The sequence below is a fragment of the Rutidosis leptorrhynchoides genome, chromosome 1 (assembly GCF_046630445.1).
Source record: "Rutidosis leptorrhynchoides isolate AG116_Rl617_1_P2 chromosome 1, CSIRO_AGI_Rlap_v1, whole genome shotgun sequence".
NCBI lineage: Eukaryota > Viridiplantae > Streptophyta > Magnoliopsida > Asterales > Asteraceae > Rutidosis > Rutidosis leptorrhynchoides.
This window is the reverse complement of record NC_092333.1, coordinates 28921455-28948984: the sequence shown is the minus strand read 5'-3', so window position 1 is coordinate 28948984 and position 27530 is coordinate 28921455. Positions and strand designations below refer to the sequence as shown.

General features: G+C 34.4%; 2 protein-coding genes across 2 annotated transcripts; both read right to left on the bottom strand.

Moving 5' to 3' along the window:
- Positions 1 to 17401: 17401 nt before the first annotated feature.
- LOC139852459 (uncharacterized) lies at positions 17402 to 18085 on the bottom strand. Its single transcript, XM_071841791.1, has one exon. It carries the CDS (start codon positions 18083 to 18085, stop codon positions 17402 to 17404), a length of 684 nt encoding a protein of 227 aa, XP_071697892.1.
- Positions 18086 to 20317: 2232 nt separating this feature from the next.
- On the bottom strand, positions 20318 to 21490 carry LOC139852381 (putative F-box protein At1g32420). The gene has a single exon (XM_071841690.1). It carries the CDS (start codon positions 21488 to 21490, stop codon positions 20318 to 20320), a length of 1173 nt encoding a protein of 390 aa, XP_071697791.1.
- Between the last annotated feature and the right edge of the window lie 6040 nt (positions 21491 to 27530).

The following is a 27530-nucleotide window of genomic DNA, read 5'->3' as shown; positions in this document are numbered from 1 at the left end:
CTTTAGGCGATAGATTGGATACTAACCGGTTACATAACTTAAACTTCCCCTTGGTTCTAGCATCGCGAATCCGTTTAATAAGTTTCTTTATTGAACTATTAATAACGGAGTCATTTAATTTTGTATCAACAAAGGGGTTCTTTGTTATCAAGTCATCATTAGGTGTTACTTCATTTTCCCCACACTTAGGCATTTTATTATTGCTAAGCACTACCGTTGGTGTTGGTAAAACAACATGGTTCTTACCAATCGTTTTTGTTGGTTCAACGGTTTTGGTTGGTGGAGATTTAGACTTTCGACTCACAAAGGTGATCGATTTTTCACCATCATTAAGTGTCATTCTACCCTCTCTTACATCAAATAACGCCCCGGTGGACGCTAAGAATGGTCGACCTAAAATTAGAGGAATGTTTGAGTCCTCTTCTATGTCAATGACAATAAATTCAACTAGAATGGTTAAATTACCTACTTGAACGGGTAGGTTGTCAGCAATTCCAACTGGGTGCCTAATGATTTGATCAAAGAGTCGAACACTCATCTCTGTTGGACTTAACTCACCTACTCCTAATCTCTTATATAATGAAAGAGGCATAACACTCACACTCGCACCTAAATCTGCTAGTGCATCATACATGACACAATCACTAAGTAGACAAGGAACAATAAATTCACCCGGATCACCCACCCTGGGTGGAGGTTTTGGTGGAATTGTCTTCACCTGGTTTATCTTTACGGTTTTTGTTTCTTGTACTTTCTTATTCTTCTTCTTCTTTCCAGAGGTATCACAAACTTTATTACCTATTACTTGCTCATACTCAACTCCTTTTCTTAGAAACGGGATGGGTGGTCTGTATAGTGCCACCACTGGCTTTACATACTCGGGTGGTGGTAGTGTTGTAACTTCTTCATCGTTACTCACATCTAAAACCTTCCCATCTTCTGGTACTGATTTTTCAGAATTCGTTGAAACCATATTAACATTCTCATTCCGAGGATTTACTTCAGTATTACTCGGTAGCTTTCCTTGTTCCCTCTCACTCATCATGCTAGCAAGAGTACCTACGTGTTTTTCTAGATTCAAAATGGAAGCTTGTTGAGTTCTTAATGACTGATCAAACCTCTCATTTGTTTGGGTTTGAGATGTAATAAATTGTGTTTGAGATTCCATTAGCTTTGCCATCATTTTTTCCAGATTTAGCTTTTTCTCTTCGGTTTGTTGTGGTGGTATATACAAGCTAGGTCTTTGTTGATTGAAAGTGTTGTTTTGAGTTGGTTGGTTATTCGGACCTTGTTGATTGTACGAGTTATTGTTGGGTCCATTTGGATTGTAAAGAATGTTTTGATTTCGATTGAAGTTTGGCCTTGGCGGTTGATAATTATTTTGATAATTATTTCCTGGCCTTTAGTTCATGTAGGAAACATTCTCTCGTTGTTCCATCGTTTGTTCAATGTGACAATCTTTCGTTAAGTGTGGTCCACCGCATTGCTCAAAACTGATTCGTATTGCGTGAATATCTTTATTCATCTTTTCCATTCGTCTCTCGAAAGCATCTATTTTTGCGAAAATGGAATCAAAGTCATGGCTAGAATCGGCTCTAGCCGCTTTAGTTGAACGAAAGATATCTTTTTCCTGGTGCCACTCATGCGAGTGGGAGGCTGTGTTATCAATAATTTTGTGAGCTTCGGTTGCGGTTTTCTTCATAATGGAACCACCAGCTGCTATGTCGATGTCTTTTCGTGTAGCAATGTCGATACCTTGTTAGAATATTTGTACTATTTGATAAGTGTCTAAACCATGTTGCGGACATCCTCTTAACAACTTTCCAAATCTTGTCCACGCCTCATATAGAGTTTCATTTGGCTTCTGCGTGAACGTAACAATTTCTCCTTGAAGTCTCACAGCTTTAGATGCCGGAAAGAATTGTTTAAGAAAATTTTCAACTAAAACATCCCATGTATCAATCGTCCCTTCAGGTAACGATTCTAACCAATCTTTGGCTTCTCCCTTTAAAGTCCGGGGAAACAACATGAGATAGATCTGTTCATCCTCAACTTCTCTGATTTTGAATAGAGTATAGATCCTATTAAAGGTTCGAAAATGTTCGTTTGGATCTTCCTTCGGCGTACCACTATATTGGCATTGATTAGTTACCATGTGTAGGATTTGTCCTTTGATTTCATAATCTGTCGCATTAATATCTGGCTTAATAATGGCGTGACCTTGGCCCATACGTGTGGCTCTCATTCAGTTTTCCATACTTAGAGGTTCCAGATTTTCCATGATTGAAATTGTTGAATCTGAATCACTAGAGGATTCTGATTTAATGGTTTCTTCCTCAACAATCTCTGGATGAGTGATTTGGGGTTCAGGAGGAATGATTATTGATTCAGGATCTCTGAATTGTCCTTGAATATCCTCCGGGTTCTCGGTAGTGAAGTCGGGTTCAAAAAATAGATTATCGGAAATTTGTATTGGAGTACTTGTTCGACTAGATGATAATTCCAAAGAAAAATCAACGGCGACAATATTGGATAGATGTCTTGATCGGGTTACAGGTGGTGAACGTATGAAAGGTGGTGAACGTTTTGCTCGGTGCATTTACTGAATATCCTATTAGTTATAAATATAAAAATTATATAAGTTATCAAATTAATAGACTTTTCTGATTTTACCCACGTTTCGAATAGCCAATAGATGCAGCAGGTAGCCAGGACCCTTTAAATCGGAAGCCCACAACTCGCCACTAACAAATCCAACTATTACTACGAACCAGAAAATTTTAGATGTCTATCAATTTAACCGCTTAAAATAATTTTTCGTCGAAATTTTGAAGATAAAATCTATGTCCTAAAAACCAGAGCGTCGAGAAATAAGAAAGAAAAAGAGTGCGTTGTAAAACGTCGAAAAATAAAAGGTCGAAAAATAAAAATAAGAAAGAAAAATGTCGAAACTTAAAAGTCTAAAAACTAAATATTAAAAGTTGCGTCTAAAGGTATTAAAACTTAAAAGGAATTCTATATCCAAAACGGCAATAACTTAATAAGGCACTAAAACTTATTAAATATAAAAGCGATAAGCGACGTCGTAAAATTCTAAAGCGTCTAAATCTTAGTCTAAAGAAAAAGCACTTAAGGGATTTTACGGCAAAGCCTAAAAATCTAGAGCTATTATGACAAAATACTAAGTTTAAAACTAGTTACGAACGGAAAAAAAACATATAAATTATGAATTAACGATAAAAATATACAAAATGTAAAAATAAGCTTAAAGTTATAAAAATACAATTTTTATAAAAATATTATTTTTATATTATTTATATAAAAGTATTAGTTTTATATATTTAATTAAACTTAATAAAACTAATTAAAACTAAAAATAGAACTAAATTAAACTAATTATTATTTTAATTAACTCTAATTCTAATTAATTAATAATAATAATTAATTAAACACAAACCCTATCCGTACCAGCTCAGGTTCAGGCCTGTCAGACACGACCATGCGGTCGCATGGCATTATAACAGAACCTTCATGCGATCACATGAGGGTCAATTTCAGTTCACATGCAGGTTCAAAATCGACAGGTTCAGTGTTGTTTTTTTTCTGTTTTTAATTTAAATAAAATACTTATATAAAATAAATAAAACTTATATTTAAAAACTAAAATAGAAATAAAAATACTTTATAATTTTATATATTTTAAACAAACTCTTAAAAATATATATTTATATATATATATATATATATATATATATTTTCTATTTTTTCTAATTTTGTATTTTTAACAAAATATTTTTACAAAATGAGAAATATTATATTTTTACAAAAATATCTTAAAAACTAATTTTTATTTATTTATATATATAGCGTTTCGCTTCGGCGTTGTTTGTCCCCGGCAGCGGCGCCAAAAACTTGATGTGATAGTGGAGGTGTACGAAATACTATTATTGTTTATTATGAAATACGGCGAAATTACACAAGTTTTATTTATTTATTTATGGAGTGGATATACCTAAACCTTTCTACAACACTTATAGACAGTGTACCTAATCGTAAAGTAGTGTAGTTTTTAGTAACTCCGGTTCATTCCACAGGGAGCTAGCTGAGTTTAACGCTATATTTTTAAAAACTATATTTGTATAAAATATATATAATTATATATAGTAATATTATTATAAAATGGGTGTTTTTACCGTTTAATGACCGGTTTGTCGATTTTAAATAAAGCGTAAAGATAAATAACGATAATAAAAATGACAGAATTTAAATTGCGATAAAGTAAATTGCAATAATTAAAATGACAGTAAATAAAGGTACGATGAAATATGAAATAAAAATATTATGCTTGTTTAAACTTCCGTAATCATGATGTTTGACGTTTTGATTTTAATTAATTGTTACCCGGGTTAATTGTCCTTTGTCCTGGATTATTTGATACCTATTTGGTTTTTTTCCATAATAGTCCATTGGTCATAATTATAAAATGCTCGTCAAATTAACCTTATTCCCGAAGTCAAATATTCCAACTAATTAGGGATTCGAACTGTAATAAGGTTTTAATACTTTGTTTAATGATTACACCAGGTTATCGACTGCGTGTAATCTAAGGTTTTATTACTTTGTTAACAATTACACCAATTATCCTTGTATGTAATCCACCCCTGTTTTAATGAGATATGAATATTAATTTACCCACTTGATCAGAATGAATAATCAATTACCCAACCCTAATAATTAAATAAATGATCGTAAAAGATGTCGTATAAACGTCACTAAATAGAACATACATAATCATTTTAATAATTATTAGATTAACTAATTTGAAGATAGGTACGACAGGTTCTAATGAGTGGTCGCTCAATTAGACAATACCCCCTATCTATTAATAGTCATAGTCCAATGTCCACAAGTGTCGGTCTTTTGTCCAAACCTTAATTATAGTACAAAATCTAATAACCCAATCTTAATTTTTAGTCCAACATCACGATTACTTTGGCTTAAATAAGTATAATAATAACTTAGTTACGAGACATTAATTTAAAAAGGAAGAACATAGCTTACAGTGATTATTTATCGCGTAGCGTTACCCGGACAGAGTTCCGACTTAAAAACTTACAACATTAGCTACCATAACCATATTATTATTAATTTAAATTAAAATTATAATTAAAATATAAATATAAATATAAATATAAATTGAGAGATAAGAGAAAGAAAATAGAAAAAGATATATTAAAACTCGCAGAAAACTGGTGAATTTATAGGATGTGGCCTGCTACAGTAACTCATGCGGTCGCATAAGTTTTGTGCCTTCTGGACATGCGATCGCATGGCCGTCATTTCCTGGTCACATACTTTTTTGGCTCCTAGCTTGTCGACATATTTATTTTATATATATAATATATATATAATTTTATAAAATTATATATATATTATATTATATTCATGTGCATAGTTGATTTGTAATTTTAGCTCTGTTGCGTCGCGCGTTGATAGTTGGTTCATGTCCCAGTTTCAGATTTTCGAACATCCTTGCGTACTATTTAATATCTTGTACTTTGCGTTTTGCGGCTTGTACTCTTATCATTTTTGGACGTTTCTCATCAATAAATTGAACCACTTGAATTATATCTTGTACATTTGAGCTTTTTGGTCATTTGCGTCTTCAAATCGTCGTTTTCTTCTTTTGTCTTCACACTTATTTATTTAAACGAATATTACATAAAAATAGAACAATAGTAACTAAAAGCTTTACATATTGAAAGGATATTATGCCTAAATATATGTTCATTTGGAGCACTATCAAATATCCCCACACTTGAACGTTGCTTGTCCTCAAGCAATACAAAACTTGAAATTAAATCACACTTCACTCGAATCACCTTTTTTTATTCTCACACTTTATACATTAGTGATTTTGATACGGCAGTATAAACAATGATAGTAACGATGTGGTTTACAGTCCGACATGACTATAAAAATTTAGATGCTTTAAGGAAATTGAATCTTTATGAAAACATTTGATTTTTTTTTAAATTCAATCTAGTTTTTACCCTAGACAAGTTTTCCGGAATAACCCTTCACCGGTGTTTGCGAAATTGTTTTTGTGGGTTTAGTGGGTTTTAGATTTAAAAATTTTAGCTCAAAACTTATGGTTTTGTGTCACCCACTTGCTAACCTTGTATTGGGAAACCAACACGTCCAGTAAACTTGCTCCGAATATTACCTTTCGGTAAACTACCGTCCGGTTGTAAAGGAAAGCGTTGAACAAGCAACTGTTAAGGCAATGTCCCGTGACATGCTTTTGATTATGGTCTATAACGTGTCAGATGCAATTACTATTCTTTGTAGGAGGAATAGTAAAGATCACCCTATAATTTTTCGGTCTGGCACAAGGTCCTGTCTTTGACCATGCTATGCAACCACCGTTCTTACGGTTGACACCCGATTTGGTTCAGGTGACCTAATGAATTCTAGGTGAATTTCTAGGATTTTACGTTCAATGGTAATGAACGCATTGAAAATGGGTTTTCAGAAAACAAATCGGTTTTAATTTGATCAAAATATTTTCTCGTTCAAGCTCGAGTTTAGATATCATCGAATTCCATGAGTTTGTAATTCTCAATCTTTAAAGTCAATCTCAAGGATTGAGTAATATCAGGCTTAAAAGCTGATTTTTAATCTTCAAGGAGATTATCCTTTCTGGGGGTCTGATTCATTAGTCTTGTCAAGCTAATTCGCACGGCGCCCTCCCCATTTTACGAGATAGATCCTCTCATGGTTAGGATAAGTCTGACCACTTGGCGACCCTGTTTGATGCTGAGGTCCGTGGATTTCCAGCTGATTTTCGAGAAAACTTTTCAAAGTTTTTCGTAGACTCTACAACTGGTCTGGACGACAACTTCCTGACCTAAATCAAGAAGCGCGTGTCTTTTTCGGAAGACTTTACTTCCTTTTAATGATGGAATTGATTCATTGTGCAGATCCATCTTTCTTTCAAATATGTTACAGTAAATTAGGTAAAACTGATTAAAATCGTCCAAAACAAAAGTACCTGTAATAATCTTGTACAAACATATGTGATATGTGTTTTAAATAACTTGGTAAATTCTTCTCACACTTAGCTTTTATTTATTTTTTTCTTTGCCTTTTTATTCTCCTCTATTCCATTTTAAATGAATTCTAACGTTTTGGGTTGTTTCTCCATTTATGTTCTCTCAGAGATAACAATAATTTTGGCATTAATACCTAGTTTTATCGTTCATAAATATGTATAAACATGATTTTGAATTCATTTTATTGAAAATTTTTCAAATTTTCACAAAATTTGGCAAATAAACTAAGTGTAAACCCGGGAGAATTTATAACCCTTCCCCACACTTGAGATCATGCAATGTCCTCATTTGCATGAAATCAGACTATAATTATAAATTCATGATTGTGAATAGTGTAGAAAAGTGATTAAAAATACCGAGTTTGCAACATATTATTTTATATCACATTTGATATTTTGCGTCTTGTCGTCAAAATTAGTAGCTTTTGCTGAACTTAATGTCAGTCTTTGAAAGTGCGCTGTTTTACCCTGTTTTGTATATAAGATAAACTACAAACAAATATATATATATATATATATATATATATATATATATATATATATATATATATATATATATATATATATATATATATATATATATATATATATATAACCTTTATTTATTAAAATAATTTAAATGAATAATTTTTTTAAAATTTTGTTTCCTTTTACTTTAGGTAGTTTCGGTATGTTTACCTAGTCCGTCCCTCAACAAAATTTAAAATTTGTCATTTTTTAAAGATATTGTTTTAAAAGCAAATATTTTTTAGTTTTTTTTTTTTGGTATACTTTAGGTCAATAAAATTAAAAATAATGATAACAAAATTTTTCGCCCCGCCCTCGGGTAAAGCAATTTCGGTTTAATGACCTAGTCTTCAACTTACGACGAATTTTAGAAATCAATTTTTTAAACGTAATGAAATAAAGTAAATTTTGTTTTTAAATTCACACAAAACTTAAATTTATAAAATGCATATTAATTTCAAACAAAACCTACAAAACAAAAATTCAGAATGGGGGGAGAAAACTAGTTCTTTAGTGTCTGCTAGTGGAAAAGACCAATCGGATTCCATTCTCGGAACTACACGAGAACAGAACAACTAACTCTAAACAACGTTTTCCTTTTAGAACATTTGAATCTCCCCACACTTAGGTGCTATGGTGTCGAAATTGTGATTAACTTCATCGTCAATTTCTTTTGGACCATAATCAACTTGCATAACTGTGACTTTTGCTTTAAGCCATTGGTCGGATTCTTGTGTAATATCCACAAATTCAACTAGTTTCTCCTTTTCTTTAGGCGATAGATTGGATACTAACCGGTTACATAACTTAAACTTCCCCTTGGTTCTAGCATCGCGAATCCGTTTAATAAGTTTCTTCATTGAGCTATTAATAACGGAGTCATTTAATTTTGTATCAACAACGGGGTTCTTTGTTATCAAGTCATCATTAGGTGTTACTTCATTTTTCCCACACTTAGGCGTTTTATTATTGCTAAGTACTACCGTTGGAGTTGGTAAAACAACATGGTTCTTACCAATCGTTTTTGTTGGTTCAATGGTTATGGTTGGTGGAGATTTAGACTTTCGACTCACAAAGGTGATCGATTTTTCACCATTATTAAGTGTCATTCTACCCTCTCTTACATCAAATAACGCCCCGGTGGACGCTAAGAATGGTCGACCTAAAATTAGAGGAATGTTTGAGTCCTCTTCTATGTCAATGACAATAAATTTGACTAGAAAGGTTAAATTACCTACTTGAACGGGTAGGTTGTCAGCAATTCCAACTGGGTGCCTAATGGTTTGATCAAAGAGTCGAACACTCATCTCTGTTGGACTTAACTCACCTACTCCTAATCTCTTATATAATGAAAGAGGCATAACACTCACACTCGCACCTAAATCTGCTAGTGCATCATACATGACACAATCACTAAGTAGATAAGGAACAATAAATTCACCCGGATCACCCACCCTGGGTGGAGGTTTTGGTGGAACTGTCTTCACCGGGTTTATCTTTACGGTTTTTGTTTCTTGTACTTTCTTATTCTTCTTCTTCTTTCCAGAGGTATCACAAACTTTATTACCTATTACTTGCTCATACTCAACTCCTTTTCTTGGAAACGGGATGGGTGGTCTGTATAGTTCCACCACTGGCTTTACATACTCTGGTGGTGGTAGTGTTGTAACTTCTTCATCGTTACTCACATCTAAAACCTTCCCATCTTCTGGTACTGATTTTTCAGAATTCGTTGAAACCATATTAACATTCTCATTCCGAGGATTTACTTCAGTATTACTCGGTAGCTTTCCTTGTTCCCTCTCACTCATCATGCTAGCAAGAGTACCTACGTGTTTTTCTAGATTCAAAATGGAAGCTTGTTGAGTTCTTAATGACTGATCAAACCTCTCATTTGTTTGGGTTTGAGATGTAATAAATTGTGTTTGAGATTCCATTAGCTTTGCCATCATTTCTTCCAGATTTGGCTTTTTCTCTTCGGTTTGTTGTGGTGGTATATACAAGCTAGGTCTTTGTTGATTGAAAGTGTTGTTTGAGTTGGTTGGTTATTCGGACCTTGTTGATTGTACGTGTTATTGTTGGGTCCATTTGGATTGTAAAGAATGTTTTGATTTCGATTGAAGTTTGGCCTTGGCGGTTGATAATTATTTTGATAATTATTTCCTGGCCTTTGGTTCATGTAGGAAACATTCTCTCGTTGTTCCATCGTTTGTTCAATGTGACAATCTTTCGTTAAGTGTGGTCCACCGCATTGCTCACAACTGATTCGTATTGCGTGAATATCTTTATTCATCTTTTCCATTCGTCTCTCGAAAGCATCTATTTTTGCGGAAACGGAATCAAAGTCATGGCTAGAATCGGCTCTAGCCGCTTTAGATGAACGAAAGATATCTTTTTCCTGGTGCCAATCATACGAGTGGGAGGCTGTGTTATCAATAATTTTGTGAGCTTCGGTTGCGGTTTTCTTCATAATGGAACCACCAGCTACTATGTCGATGTCTTTTCGTGTAGCAATGTCGATACCTTGGTAGAATATTTGTACTATTTGATAAGTGTCTAAACCATGTTGCGGACATCCTCTTAACAACTTTCCAAATCTTGTCCACGCCTCATATAGAGTTTCATTTGGCTTCTGCGTGAACGTAACAATTTCTCCTTGAAGTCTCACAGCTTTAGATGCCGGAAAGAATTGTTTAAGAAAATTTTCAACTAAAACATCCCATGTATCAATCGCCCCTTCAGGTAACGATTCTAACCAATCTTTGGCTTCTCCCTTTAAAGTCCAGGGAAACAACATGAGATAGATCTGTTCATCCTCAACTTCTCTAATTTTGAATATAGTACAGATCCTATTAAAGGTTCGAAGATGTTCGTTTGGATCTTCCTTCGGCGTACCACTATATTGGCATTGATTAGTTACCATGTGTAGGATTTGTCCTTTGATTTCATAATCCGTCGCATTAATATCTGGCTTAATAATGGCGTGACCTTGGCCCGTACGTGTGGCTCTCATTCGGTTTTCCATACTTAGAGGTTCCAGATTTTCCATGATTGAAATTGTTGAATCTGAATCACTAGAGGATTCTGATTTAATGGTTTCTTCCTCGACAATCTCTGGATGAGTGATTTGGGGTTTAGGAGGAATGATTATTGGTTCAGGATCTCTGAATTGTCCCTGAATATCCTCCGGGTTCTCGGTAGTGAAGTCGGGTTCAAAAAATGGATTATCGGAAATTTGAATTGGAGTACTTGTTCGACTAGATGATAATTCCAAAGAAAAATCAACGGCGACAATATTGGCTAGATGTCTTGATCAGGTTACAGGTGGTGAACGTATGAAAGGTGGTGAACGTTTTGCTCGGTGCATTCACTGAATATCCTATTAGTTATAAAGATAAAAATTATATAAGTTATCAAATTAATAGATTTTTCTGCTTTTATCCACGTTTCGAATATCCAATAGATGCATCAGGTAGCCAGGACCCTTGAAATCGGAAGCCCACAACTCGCCACTAACAAATCCAACTATTACTACGAACCAGAAAATTTTGGATGTCTATCAATTTAACCGCTTAAAATAATTTTTCGTCGTAATTTTGAAAATAAAATCTATGTCCTAAAAACTAGAGCGTCGAGAAATAAGAAAAAAAAACAGTGCGTCGTAAAACGTCGAAAAATAATAGGTCGAAAAATAAAAATAAGAAAGAAAAACGTCGAAACTTAAAAGTCTAAAAACTAAATATTAAAAGTTGCGTCTAAAGATATTAAAACTTAAAAGGAATTCTATATCCAAAACGGCAATAACTTAATAAGGCACTAAAACTTATTAATTATAAAAGCGATAAGCGATGTCGTAAAATTCTAAAGCGTCTAAATCTTAGTCTAAAGAAAAAGCACTTAAGAGATTTTACGGCAAAGCCTAAAAATCTAGAGAGCTATTATGACAAAATACTAAGTTTAAAACTAGTTACGAACGAAAAAAACATATAAATTATGAATTAGCAATAAAAATATACAAATTGTAAAAATAAGCTTAAAGTTATAAAAATACAATTTTTATAAAAATATTATTTTTATATTATTTATATAAAAGTATTTGTTTTATATATTTAATTAAACTTAATAAAACTAATTAAAACTAAAAATAGAACTAAATTAAACTAATTATTATTTTAATTAACCCTAATTCTAATTAATTAATAATAATAATTAATTAAACACAAACCCCATCCGTACCAGCTCAGGTTCAGGCCTGTCAGACACGACCATGCGGTCGCATGGCATTATAACTGAACCTTCATGCGATCGCATGAGGGTCAGGTTCAGTTCACATGCAGGTTCAAAATCGACAGGTTCAGTGTTGTTTTTTTTTCTGTTTTTAATTTAAATAAAATACTTATATAAATTAAATAAAACTTATATTTAAAAACTAAAATAGAAATAAAAATACTTTATAATTTTATATATTTTAAACAAACTCTTAAAAATATATATTTATATATATATATTTTTTATTTTTTTATATTTTTGTATTTTTAACAAAATATTTTTATAAAATGAGAAATATTATATTTTTACAAAAATATCTTAAAAACTAATATATTTTTTTACATATATATATATATATATATATATATATATATATATATATATATATATATATATATATATATATAGCGTTTCGCTTCGGCGTTGTTTGTCCCCGGCAGCGGCGCCAAAAACTTGATGTGATAGCTAAGGTGTACGAAATACTATTATTGTTTATTATGAAATACGGCGAAATTACACAAGTTTTATTTATTTATTTATGGAGTGGATATACCTAAACCTTTCTACAACACTTATAGGCAGTGTACCTAATCGTAAAGTAGTGTAGTTTTTAGTAAGTCCGGTTCGTTCCACAGGGAGCTAGCTGAGTTTAACGCTATATTTTTAAAAACTATATTTGTATAAAATATATATAATTATATATAGTAATATTATTATAAAAGGGGAGTTTTTACCGTTTAATGACTGGTTTGTCGATTTTAAATAAAGCGTAAAGATAAATAACGATAATATAAATGACAGAATTTAAATTGCAATAAAGTAAATTGCAATAATTAAAATGACAGTAAATAAAGGTACGATGAAATATGAAATAAAAATATTATGCTTATTTAAACTTCCGTAATCATGATGTTTGACGTTTTGATTTTAATTAATTGTTACCCGGGTTAATTGTCCTTTGTCCTGGATTATTTGATACCTATTTGGTTTTTGTCCATAATAGTCCATTGGTCATAATTATAAAATGCTCGTCAAATTAACCTTATTCCCGAAGTCAAATATTCCAACTAATTAGGGATTCGAACTGTAACAAGGTTTTAATACTTTGTTTAATGATTACAGCAGGTTATCGACTGCGTGTAATCCAAGGTTTTATTACTTTGTTAACAATTACACCAATTATCCTTGTATGTAATCCACCCCTGTTTTAATAAGATATGAATATTAATTTACCCACTTGATCAGAATGAATAATCAATTACCCAACCCGAATAATTAAATAAATGATCGTAAAAGATGTCGTATAAACGTCACTAAATAGAACATACATAATCATTTTAATAATTATTAGATTAACTAATTTGAAGATAGGTTCGACAGGTTCCAATGAGTGGTCGCTCAATTAGACAATACCCCATATCTATTAATAGTCATAGTCCAATGTCCACAAGTGTCGGTCTTTTGTCCAAACCTTAATTATGGTACAAAATCTAATAACCCAATCTTAATTTTTAGTCCAACATCACGATTACTTTGGCTTAAATAAGCATAATAATAACTTAGTTACGAGACATTAATTTAAAAAGGAAGAACATAGCTTACAGTGATTTAGGGGTGTTCATCGGTTCGGTTTTCGGTTTGTTCAGTTTATTCGGTTCGGTGTATTCGGTTTTGAAATTTTTTTGAGCAAAACCGAAAACCGAACCGAAAACCGAATTCAAAGTTAAAATCGAACCAAACCGAAAACCGAATTCAAATTCGGATTCGGTCCGATTTTCGATTAAAACCGAATATTATGTAAAAAATGAGAACGAAGTTAAATTATGGCGTTACTGATGTCTTAGTTATTTATATCCCAAAACAATGACGTACTATTAAATTATCAAGAATTCGATAATTTATTAATATTTACAGCGTAATTATGACGTTTACCGCTTATGTTATTAAGAAAAAAAACATAATAATTTGAGTAACATAATTATAATTGAGTTACCAAATCGTCATATGGGTGAGAACATATTTTATTGATTAGATCCCAAATTATAATGACATTAAAACATAAATATACAAATTAAATATATAAAAATTTTGAATTCGGTTTTCGGTTAAACCGAATTCAGAATTTTCAAAACCGAAAACCGAACCGAAAACCGAATTCAAATTCGGTTTCGGTTTGACTCGATCCGAAAACCATTTTTCAAATTCGGTTTGGTTATTTTCCGGTTTGGTTTCGGTTTGGTTTCGGTTCGGTTTTCGGGTTCCACGGTTTCAAACCAAATACTGACCACCCCTACAGTGATTATTTATCGCGTAGTGTTACCCGGACAGAGTTCCGACTTAAAAACTTACAACATTAGCTACCATAACCTTATTATTATTAATTTAAATTAAAATTATAATTAAAATATAAATATAAATATAAATTGAGAGATAAGAGAAAGAAAATAGAAAAAGATATATTAAAACTCGCAGAAAACTGGTGAATTTATAGGATGTGGCCTGCTACAGTAACTCATGCGGTCGCATGAGTTTTGTGCCTTCTGGCCATGCGATCGCATGGCCGTCATTTCCTGGTCACATACTTTTTGGCTCCTAGCTTGTCGACATATTTATTATATATATATATATAATATATATATATAATTTTATATAATTATATATATATATATATATATATATATATATATATATATTATATTATATTCATGTGCATAGTTGATTTGTAATTTTAGCTCCGTTGCGTCGCGCGTTGATAGTTGGTTCATGTCCTGGTTTCAGATTTTCGAACGTCCTTGCGTACTATTTAATATCTTGTACTTTACGTTTTGCGACTTGTACTCTTATCATTTTTGGACGTTTCTCATCAATAAATTGAACCACTTGAATTATATCTTGTACATTTGAGCTTTTTGGTCATTTGCGTCTTCAAATCGTCGTTTTCTTCTTTTGTCTTCGCACTTATTTATTTAAACGAATATTACATAAAAATAGAACAATAGTAACTAAAAGCTTTACATATTGGAAGGATATTGTGCCTAAATATATGTTCATTTGGAGCACTATCAATATCTGTTTTGGTCTTAAGCTTTATAAAATTAGTTGTAAAAAGGTTCATTTATAACGTTTATAAGCGTAATATGTGTTTTCCTAGTTTTTTACTGGACAAAGATATATAATATAATATTAATTTAAATAAAATAATGTAATAAATATAATAATATTGAAATAAAATATAATAATATTGAAATAAAATATAATAATATAATAATAAATTTAGAATCAAATTGAATCGTAAATTGTTAAAAAAAGTCATATTTATTAAATACTTCATGGGTATTTTATGTAACTTATAATTAATAATTTCTATCATTTCATGTGAATAGTAAATTAATTAATTTCATTTCATTTACTATTTAATGAATAGTAAATGAATTAATTTAAATTCAACTATTTAAGCTACACGTTGTTGTACGTTGTGCTTTACAAATTGTACATTTTTAATTTAACTTCGTTTCTTAAAAAAATTACAAAAATTATATCATAAAAATACAACGACTTAATACGTAAAATTTTTAATTTGAAATAGCATCGTTTAATAGTAAATTTTATCATTTCATATATAAATATTATAAAATTTAGTTTTCTAAAATTAATTATATTCAAAATCATTTTATTAAGAGGTTATAATAATAGAAATTATTATATCATAAAACATTTTCATTTAAGAAAGTAAAATCATATATAAATCATGACGGGTTCTAGTTTTAAATTATTGGTTGTTCGTGAATCGTAGGGTAAAGTCCAATGGTTAATTAAATGTATGAAAAAAATATTTTAATGCAACACATCAATTTGCTTATCTTGTCGGAGTAATCAGAATTTAAATTTGACCGAAATTTTTGGGTCATGACAGCTCGCATATCTACCGGATGGTTTTGGATTCGAGTCATGAGAGTTTTTTTTTTCAAATTATTATTTTTTTCTTAAAAAATCGTCAAGCTCTTACATGGTCAACCACACTTCGACTGCAGTGAAGCGCGGTTGACCCCCAAATCTTGTTCCTTTCAAGTGCAAGAAATTTGAACAGAGCGTACCTACCACTACAGATCGATAACTGTTTAGCTATGACTCCAAGATTTTTTTTTTCAAAATAGTAATATATTTATAGGTTTTATAAAAGTAGTTTTTTTAAAAAAATTATAAAAATAGGTAAACCGAGCATTGATTTGTCGGTTTGTCTGTTTCGACACCAAACCGGCTATTCAAATGCCGGTTTGGGTGTTTTTAATACTAAACTGGTATACGGTATTTAGGTTTTCGATGTGGACCCGTAGAAACAATCAAACCGGCATTTGAAAGGCCGATTTGCATGCTATTTTTTTTTTAGTTTTATTTAAAATTGCATGCTAATTCATCCATTTTTTTAGTTGCATCTCAAACTATAAGTTGTAATAGGGTTGAGTTATTTCATTATTATCATTGTCATTATTACGAACAACACTTTTATTGAAAACATAAGTACGGTTACAACAACATAACTACGCTTACAACAATTGATCACAGATAACTACGGTTACAACTACTTCATATCTTAACCGAACCTAGTAGGACACGAATTCCTGTTATGACCTGGTTGTGAGCAAAAACCACACCTAGGTGGACCTGTATCTCTGTTGTGCATTTCATCCATTTCATTATAGTGTCGTCGTGATTATCTCCTACCCCTATGTGTGATCAATCGTGTTGGATCGGCCTTCATTGTCCAGTTTGATGTGGTCCAGTATGTGGCATCTCTTAGTGGATGTAAGTGATAACTATATTGTTCCTTCCACGTGGTAGTAGTGTAGTATATACCGATCAAGGTTTTTGGATCTTTATTTCTCATGCGACATACTGCAATGCCATGAGAGCAAGACATTCTTTGATGTTGCCATCTTCCACAAGTCCACTTTTTGGCCAAATATTTAACAGTGTACTCTGTCCCACCATCACCGCTTCTTTGATATGTTGATTGAACCTTGTACACACCTGTTTGCTGGTTATAGCATGTTACCGTGTAAGCGGAAGCAAGTTTTTCACGTTTTGGAAATTGTGTCCACATAGACTTCGATAGTGGTGCTTTTCATTCATGAGCGGTTGTTTCTTGCGTGTTGAAGTGCTCTCTTGTGTAGTGAAATGTATAATCCATACACGCTTTGACTGGCATCATACGTGCATGACGCAAAACATTGTTCAACGACTCGGCTGTGTTTGTTGTTAGGCTGTGTTTGTTGTTAAGTTACCCCAACGCAAACGAAAACTGTCTCTATACAAAGTCCACTTATGAATATCAGCGTCTTCTAAATATTTCCAAGCCGCCTCACTCAATGTTTTAATTCCACGCACTGCAAGTTTGTATCTATTACTTTGCATCGTGGAACCGGCCCTCCAACACAACTTCTTCAACTCGGTGTTTCTGTTAAACTTTTTCATCAAGTTACTACGAATGTGGCGCAAGCAATAACGATGATGTCAACCATATTGCTGGTTAGCCATTGCATTAAGTATACCTATATGACGTTCAGATATAATACACAAATCTCTTTTACTGACATTAACATGTGTTTGGACCAGTTTCAAAAACCAAGCCCAACTTTCGTTCGATTCATTATCAACTACTGCAAATGCAACAGGCAGAATTTGCCCGTTGGCATTTTTGGCTACCGCTGTAAGCATCTTGCCAATGTAGTTACCCTTCAAATGAGTCCCATCAATACAATGTATAGGAATACATTGTTGGTACGCCATATTAGCGGGGCCAAATGCCCAGAATACATATTTGAATGTGTGGACACCATATTCTACTTGAGGGTCAAACGCCCATCGAACAATAGTATCCGGATTGGTGTGAAGCAATTCATCGACATATGTGGGCAATTCTGCCAAGTTGCTTTGCCAAGTTCCAAACAAACGTTCAATTGCAATACGCCTTGAATTCCAAGCCTTTGTGTAAGAGATATCCACTTTCCAAACTTTTTTTACGTGAGTTTGGATGTGTTTAACCTCATACGCAATATCTTGACTAATATAAGATATAATATCAGTAGCAATTATGCTGGAAGTTAAGCAAAGATTGTTGTTACTTTGCACGCTTCCATAACAAATGTGTCCCTCAAACCATTTTGTAATTTTCCACACATTATCCTTATTTTTCATTGTCGCAGCTACCATCCAAGGACATCATATATTTTGGTTTGGACCATTGTAATGAGGACTGTTTGTGTAACAAATTTCTTTATAATATTTTGGCCTGCTATCTTCAACAAATATTTCTCTCTGTCGATCGATATTCCAATTCCTAACAGCGGATACAAGTTCTTCTTTATTTATGAAAACCATTCGTTTTCTAATTACACCGTCGTCGTTATAACAATCAAATCCTAGCCCGTCATCCTCATCGAACGCAGGTCGACCAGAATCTTCTTTAACATTAAGAAACCCGAAATGATGGTTCACGATAGGTTGGATCGGTCACTCGATCACGTTTTGATCATCTTCAGATATATCACCTTCAACAATATAATTCTCTACGGAACTATCACTCGTTGTTGACGCACCATCATCGGAATTTACTTCTTTATTTTGTTCTTCACCCACCTCTTCATCTTCATCTTTATCGTCATCTACAAACACACCTCCTGATTGAGATGTGGATGCGCCACCGGCCCCAGTTTGTGTAACTTAAGAAGACTGAATTAAACTTTGTAACTGATCAACAAAACCGGATCCTTGTGTCGGAAAGACTTGCTCAAACTGAATTTCAATTTGACCAACGTAACGTGCATTTTGACCAGCCAAAAAATACATTGATTCCAAAGACCTATCGTCGTGAATTTCAGTCGGACACGCATTACCGAAGTAATCATTCCACATAATCATCTTCAATGTATGTGTTCTTGGATCAGCACCCACACATTTATAAGCCATTTCGTTTAACTGCATGCAATTAATCTTTTGGTATAGTGGAAAACTGGTTCTAAGTGATGTTTCATCACCAGTTAACCACCCATTTTGAAATGTAATTCTACCACCCCAAATAAAATGAACCATAAAACCAGTAAATTCGACCATTATATGTGATGAATATAATGGTGTTTTAGTGTTTTCAGTAATATGATGATGTGTTTTAGTGATTAAAGAACAAGATGTAATCACAATGGAATTGAGATTAATTGATTCCAATCATAGCTCTATAAATAAAATTTTTGGCTGGAAAATTCAAATGCACACTCAAACAATGACATGATAGATTGCATTTTTGTAGTAATAATACACTGAAAAATACAGTAATAATACACTAAAAAACTGAAAAAGCAGTAAATATCAACGTCCAAACCAGCATTTGAAAGGCCTGTTTGCAGTGAATATCAGTATCTGTCAGAAACGTACTACGTATATATACGTTTAGGGTTTATGAGGACCCAAACCGGCAAATGTAATGCCGGTTTGGAAGTTGACTGACAAAACGACGTTTGAAACATCGGTTTACCTATTTCTATAATTCTTTTTTTTGAAAAACCATTTCTGTAATTACTCTAAAAAAAACCCATTTTAAAAAAAAAATTCTGACTCCAACGTGTGGTATGACGTCATTCTCATAATGATATCAAAACGCCTCTGAAAGGCGTAGCTCTAATCAAATCACATACTGTATAATTTTACAAGTGTGATGTCCAAAGGTATTTTATGTTCAGGTATAGAAGATCGATGTGAAACGCAATGCATGATGTCATGCACGTCCTTATATTTATTTGTCCCTAAACAAAACATTCTAATACTTGAAAAACATCAAGTACAAAATATATCAACTTAAAAACTTTTAGTTTGGCATTTTGAATATGAAAATCTGCGATTAATTTTTGCTTCTTCAGCAGCTCAATCATAGAAAAAAATTAAAAGGTTAAAACTATATATTAAAGCACGCAAAGCATTTGGTGATTTGGAAAATACATCCACCAAATGGTCATTGACCTAGCGGTATCGAGTGAACCCCTTCAATCAAGAGGTTGTGAGTTCAAGTATAGGGGTGAACATATTTGTATATATTCAACTAGTCTGCCTAATCGGGTACATTTACAACCATGAAAAGAGTTATGTAAGTTAGTAAGTGTTCTAACTATGTAAGTATATATAACATTATTAACGTAACATTTCAATACTTGAAAAACATCATCAAGAACAAAACATCTCAAATTAAAATCTTCAAGTTTCACAATTTGAATCCGAAAATCTAGGAACTTTTCTTATGCAGCAGCACAATCATAGAAAGGAAATGATAGGTTAAAATTAACTATATTAGAGGACACAAGTAATCCTTAGCATTCGGATAACACATTCAATTGGCCATTATCTTCGTCCTAAGTTTACTTCAACATAGATACGCAAATCTCATCGATCAAACAAAAGTAGTGTTTCCTGGTATGTATATACATTCAATCCACACAGATAGTGTCCATATCCTTCTTCCTCAAACCAAATCTTAGTGACACGTTCCGAGTTGGGTTCGATAACATAAAGTCCATCCGGAGCGAAGTGGTTTCCCGTTTCAATTATAGGTGTGCCACTATTTGTGAATCCCCTAACCCTGTTTGGTATTGTGAATCCCCTAACCCTGTTTGGTAACGGATTTAATGTCATAATGTTGTATAGCTTTGTAAACGTTTTTGACACACCATTATTCATCATCATCCATACTTCACAGTCTACTTTTGCGGTTTTTAAATATTTAAGAAACACAAGAGTGTCTCTTAGCTTTAAGATCTTATATTTATGATTTGTTATATAATTTGGGATGTCAATTAACGCAAATTCTTCACTTGTCAAATCAAATGAGACGATAAACCTACCATTCGTAGTCGAGTCAGTAGCATCCCAGTACATAATCCTATCAGTAACTACATAATCCGGATGCAATTTTATTGTTCCACGTGGCAGTTTGTTGGAAATCTTCCTCCACTTACCCGAACTTAATGTATAAATTTGTACAATCCAGTTTCGGGTAATTGTAACAAGTTTTGGGTCACGAGTGACAGGACAAACACCAAAATACACTTTATTTAAAGAATACCTCAACGGTTTAAGAGCATCAATACCAATCGATTTTCTAATTGACGGATTCCAGATAACGTACATCTTCTTGACACCATCATATAAATATGTATGATCATAAACCAAACCGAACAAGCCATGGGAGCTACCGAGTATTCTGCAACGATAACTATTATGTTCTCTTGGAAGGACATGAACAATAGTTTGATCAAACAAGAAAGTGTCATCATCATAATCAACAAAGGACGTATACATAAAAGTATAATCTTTATAGTACGGTACAAGTATATGACGCATTTGAATATGGTCGATGCCGTAAGTAGCAACAAACTTTGGGCTGTTGATCAATGACTTCCATGTTTTTGATACTGATCTGAATCGAATTAAAGGCTTGACAGCAAGCCTCTTTATGATTTCTGTTTGGATATCAAAAGGGATGTGGTTTAACATTGATCTTGTTTTGGTTTTGGAGATATGAATTGAAGTTGTTACAGGGTTTTGAATTTGCTCCATTGACGCTATGAAAAACAATTGCGTTGGCTGCGTCTTTTTTTTCTTCGTTTAACATAATATATTGTTACTAAAATCTCGGTTGCAATAGCAGCCCTAGGATTCCATGAATTGAAAGCCCGTTTTAGGCCCAAACTTTCATATCCCATTCCCACTACACACAAATACACAATTAGAGCAGGTTTAATTTTATCCACGTCCTATAAATAATACGAGTAGGTATATACTCTTTTCGTCCATGTCTATTTTATAAATTCACAAAGTTGCACAAACTTCACTTTTAAAATGCATTTTGATTCTTTGAAACACAAGTAAACACTTGTAGCGGTGGAGGGCTGGCTTGCCGTTTACCCGGGGTTTACCTGCGGTGGGGGGGCCAATGTGCTCTGGCCCATAGTGGGGTTCCTCGTTAAAAAAAAAAAAAAAAAAAAAAAAAAAAAAAAAAAACACTTGTTTTGACGGCCCAATATAACATTATGGACAGTTAGAGTGCATTTGATAATGACTAAGAGGCAAATGGTTGATTCAAAAGTTCCGATTTAACCTCGTTCTGAATGACAATAACACGTTGGATAATTATATTACGTGAATATTCTAAATGATGTAAAATTATCGTACCTTATAATTAATAACTATAAATAAAAATTATTATTATTATTATTATTATTATTATTATTATTATTATTATAATATAATAATAAACTTAAAAGATTTAAAACTTACAAAAAATTAGTGGGAAGCCTAGAGACAATCTGGGCCCCCACACCTCTAGCAATAGCAAAACCTATCCTAGTAAAAATATGAGCAGCAGCACTGGCACCAATATATTGCGCCATCGAACTCTTCTGAACCCGCTTTAGCAAAGAAACAGCCTCCTTCTCTAATTCCCCAAGGGAAGAAAATGAGAAAGGAATGAAACCATAACCAATCGCCTGACAGCTAGATTCATACTTGACCCGCTTCCTACGAGCCGCATCAACCACAGCACGTCCAGGGACAAAGTCAGAAAGCCCAGACTGCGTCAAAGGAGAAGACCCTGTCAAGTCAACACAAACATCGCGACCACACTCTCAGGAATAAATTAACACATCTGCAGGTCTGAGGGCCCTGTCGTTCCCTCCAGACAACCCAATGTCAACCTCCTTTCTCGCTGAAATTCCAGATCGATAACAAACATCAACAAGGGAATCCCGAACAACATTATGTCGATGCTTAATACCCACCATACCAGCACAAGACACCGCGTGATCCCCGAAAATATCCCCAGAAAAACCCTTGAACAGGCAGAGCATGCCGTCGAGATAGAGAACAATGGAACACCCAACCGGTAGCACAACACACATCGGTAAGTCTTTGCGTTCATCGTCTGACCCAACCCCAAAATAGGGACTGCCCTTAGCCAAGCAGAGGTGTGATCACCCTGCTGTGATTTCCATAAGGCCGATTGTCGGGGAGATAACGAAAAAGTGGATTCTGCAGAAGCGGTAACCTTTGTGAAATAAACATCTGCCAATTTCTTCATGAGTATTGGGGCAGCGACCTCACTCGGATTACCTAAAATATCAAACCCAACCGTTTTATTAAACAGACCCAATGCATCTTCAAAAGCACGACCAAGACCAACAATACCCGCTTGACGTAGGAGCTTGGTCTGCAACCCAGCAAACTGTAATCGAGAAGCCACAAAAGCATAATGACGAACATCTCCCGCAGAATAAACACCAAGCCCTCCAAATGCAAATGGCAAGGTGGCAAGCCGCCACTGCCAATCACCAAACCCAGGCCCTGAAGCAGTAACAATACGCTCCAAGGAAGATCGAAGGGCTCCATCGAAAGCTCGCTGAGCCGCCTCAAATATACTAGGAGGACAAGTACGCAAGGTAAAGTAGAGTTTAGAAACTCCCGTACATGCCCTAAGCAACAACAACTCACACTGAGGATCATCAAGCTTAGCAACCTTATCCATAAGCGCAATGGACTTGGTCACCCTTTGCATCACCAGTTCACTACTAAAACCAGGATCGGAACTTGCGGGGACCCCAAGCAACTTAACACCATTTAAAGGTCGAGCAATATTAGGAGGAAAGACACCTACTTGCCTGCTGCGAGGGTCCTCCATAGGCCAGAAAATTTCTGTTTTTTCCACGTTGAGATGTAGCCCAAATCGAGGCCCATCCTCAATAATCAAATGCAAAACCTTCCCCACCACCAAAGTGTCCCCAATAATAGTGCCATCATCCAAATACCACGCCTGAAGAAAAACCTCAAAATTATCTCTGATTTTAGAAACCAAGGGTTGTAAGACCAAAGCAAAAAGCAGCGGACCAAGGGGATCACCCTGTTGCACCCCCTGAGAAGACCATAAGGTGTGGTTCCCATAATACAATCTGGCTGGATTAGAGTAGCAAAATTCAACCCACCGAGAAATGCTCGGACAAAGGTGGCGAACTTCACGCAACATGACCGTATGATCAACTAGATTGAATGCATTTTGAAAATCAACTAATAACATAGAGAGGCCAACATCAGAGCCACGATCCTCAATCAACCGATTCACAGCATGAAGAATAGCCTCACCACCTGAAGAAACACCAACACCAAATTGAAGACCACCGAAGTAACTTCCCAAAGACTGGCCAACCATAGCAGCGCCAACCTTCGAAACAAGACGTTGCCAAACAGTACCCACAGCTATAGGACGAAGACCACCGCCGGGCTTGACAAGCGGTGTGAGAGGAGCACTAGCTATATACTCTCCTAATTCCATAGGGCACCTCCCAGCTAGAAAGAGATTAACAACCCCGGTAATAGAGCCAACCAACTCATCCGAGACTGCCACATCAGCACCACTCAAGCAATCCATAAGGTGTTGTGCACGTAAACCATCCCTACCACATGATGTGCCCCGAGGAAAAATTTTAATCTGGCCCAAAACAATAGCAGAAGTCGTAACGAGGTGAAGTTGATCAACCATCATATCAGGCAAGGATGGAGCTAAAGAAGAAGGGTGCTTAGACAGCAAGTCCGCCAGTGTGGCGTCATTATAAGGAGCAACGCCTGATGAAGAAAGAACACGAGCTGCAGCGGTGTAATGGCCATCACAAATCTTCCTACGACACTGCTTATTATTATTATTATTATTATTATTATTATTATTATTATTATTATTATTATTATTATTATTATTATTATTATGTATATGTATATAATATAGCAATTATATTCAAAGAAATGAAGGTGCTTAATGGTTAAGATATAATTTCAATTCTTAATGGTTCAACACATATTTTTGTTTCATTGAGCATCACTTTTCATACAAAGGTTACAAACAAAATGTGACGAACGTTGAATAATTCAACATTCAATGTTAAATCATTCAATTCAATTAAGAATCCTTGTGTTGTTGGTCCAGTGGTAATGGCTCATACCTCTTTGTTAGAGGTTGAGAGTTCGATTCCCTGGGGCGGCAACATTGCACACAAGGATATCCTTGATCTTAAAAATTCCACGGTGTGGTCGCTTCTCACATTGCGTTGCGGGGGCAATGGGAAGGGAGTTTTACCGGCCATGCCCTCGGATTGGTCCGGGTTTTCTCCAATGCAGTAGTTGGGGCGGGTTCTGCAACTGCAGAAGATGATCGCGCGGGTGGTTTAGTCCCCCTTGGGTGATCCCAAACTGTTGTTCAAAAAAAATCAATCCATCCATTAAGAGATAAACAAACACATCTTTAATGTGACACGAATCTGATGATTATATCAACTAAAGATCAAACGATAATCAACAAAACCATAACTTGATTAATAGAACCAAAAGTTGTACAGAAAGTATTAACTAAACACTTGTTACAAAGAAGAAGGAAAAAGATTCATCAACTAGATGAATTCAATCTATAAATCATAACTAAGGATTTAGAACGAAAGTGTGTGAATTGAGAGAGATGGTAGCAGAAAAAGATGAATTGAACTTGAATGCAGGTATTAAGCCCTAGATATACTCTGCACTCCTTAACCGACTAGTAACTAACAAATAACTCTCTCAACCCATAATTGGCAGAAATAACCTCAAGTTAAGCTTTATGTCATAAGGGCCCTTCTAAGACTACTTGAACAGCAACTCTCATATGCTCTGCAACTATCCATCAGCTACTCACTAGCTTAAGCTTGAAATCTTTACTTTAACATCAACGATTCCAAAACATAAATCTACTATCCTGCACAATCAACACTTCAAGTTAGATCCAAATTACAAGTCAAGATTGATCTTTACTTATATCTTTTAATACACGAAGGTAGTAACTAAGGTGCATGCCAGTTTGGATTAAATTGCATGATATTCCGTTAATTGGTTTCACCGAAATTGGCTTAAGCTTAATAGTGTCAAAGCCTGGGAGGCCTATGATGCTTGATTCGTATACAAGTACTATGTATCTAGATTCATGAGGTCGTCCAACCTTTGCTCGGGCTATGGTCGAGGTGTCGTCTGATAAGGAGCTGAAAGATACTATTCGGGTTGGTACACCAAATTAAGATGGTAGTAATATTGTGGATGTTATTAGGGTTGAATATGAGTGGAAACTACCAAGGTGTTCATGCTGTGAAGATTTTGGTCATTCAGACACCCAATGCTCAAAAAAGATTATTGTCGATCTTGTGAAACATTTTTTTCGAACGGCGATATCGGCATCACCAAGAGGGGACTTAACCACCTTCGGGATCATATGCCACCCCACACACGTTTGGAGGAAATCCAGTTCGCAACAATGTTGGTAGTACCATCGAAGGTTGGGAACACCCCCTAGACCTTCCTAAATCGCGTTAATGTTGGCAGTACCATCAAAGGTTGTAAACTCCCGCTTGGAGTGAGAATCAAACCTGGATTGACAGTACCCTAATTTGGATCCCACCTTATACCACTCAAGTCAAGGCTTCGGTGGTTCCGATCTTGTGAAGAATACTCAAGTATATGAGGATGGTTTTAAAAACAAGAAACATAGTAACAAAGGAAGTGAAAAAGGAAAGGTATTGCAATTGTGGATCGGAAAAGGGGGATAGCAAAGGGGGGGTTTTGGGGTTGATAAACCAAATTCAAAATTGGTCTATCGTCGGAAGGTGATTCATGATGTGAATAAAAGAAGTTCGGAAGTTGGGACGGGTAAGGATACTGAAGTGAAGATTCAAAATTTGTTCGGAGCTCTAAATAAGGATTTATATAATCTAGTTGATGAACCGAGCGATGTTGAATCTCATAAAGAGGAAACGGCCGCATTTATGGCGGGGAAAAATGCTACTTAGACAACGGCTCCATTTGCTATGAAATCGGGCTGGTTGTAGTTGGTAATCCTTGTTTAGGTGGGTCGTTAGGTGGACATGGTTTTGCTTGTCCTGGTCTCAGTTTGTAGTGTCTAGCTAGGTTAGTGGTTGTTTGTGAGGCCATAGGGTACGTTTATGGTCGTTCTTCCTTGGTTGTATTTTTTATTTTTATTAATTTTTATAAGTAATATTCATCAAGTTGACAAGAGGTTGCTCCGTGTGCCTTGCCGCCTTGTGCACAAGTCACCTAGTACAAAGTCTCGCGCTCAGGGGGGTTTGATTACCCGAGGTTTACCCTCTATGGGGAGTCAATGTACTCGTTAATAGGGAGTTTCTTCGCTATATATATATATATATATATATATATATATATATATATATATATATATATATATATATATATATATATATAGGGGCATGATCAATGGGTAAGTAACCAATCGGGGGGAAGCAAATTTTTTTTTTTTCGTTTTTTTGGAAAAAAAAATTTTCCGGCATCAAGATCACACGAAAATATGAACATTTAGAAGAGACACTTCGTGATGAATGTTATTATTTAGGCGGGAAAACGATCGACAAAAATAACATTCAAGATAATATTGTTCGTTAAGAATATGAACGTTTTTTTTTCATGTTTTGTGAAGTAAAATTTAGCCCGATTTAGAGTTTAGGGTTTAGGGTTTAGGGTTTGGTGTTTTGGGTTTATTCCATAAACCCAAAACACCAAACCCTAA

Bases quoted from the DNA above. Each gene is read 5' to 3' on its own strand.
- LOC139852459 (XM_071841791.1), bottom strand. From the start codon at position 18,085: ATGAAAAATAAGGATAATGTGTGGAAAATTACAAAATGGTTTGAGGGA.
- LOC139852381 (XM_071841690.1), bottom strand. From the start codon at position 21,490: ATGGAGCAAATTCAAAACCCTGTAACAACTTCAATTCATATCTCCAAA.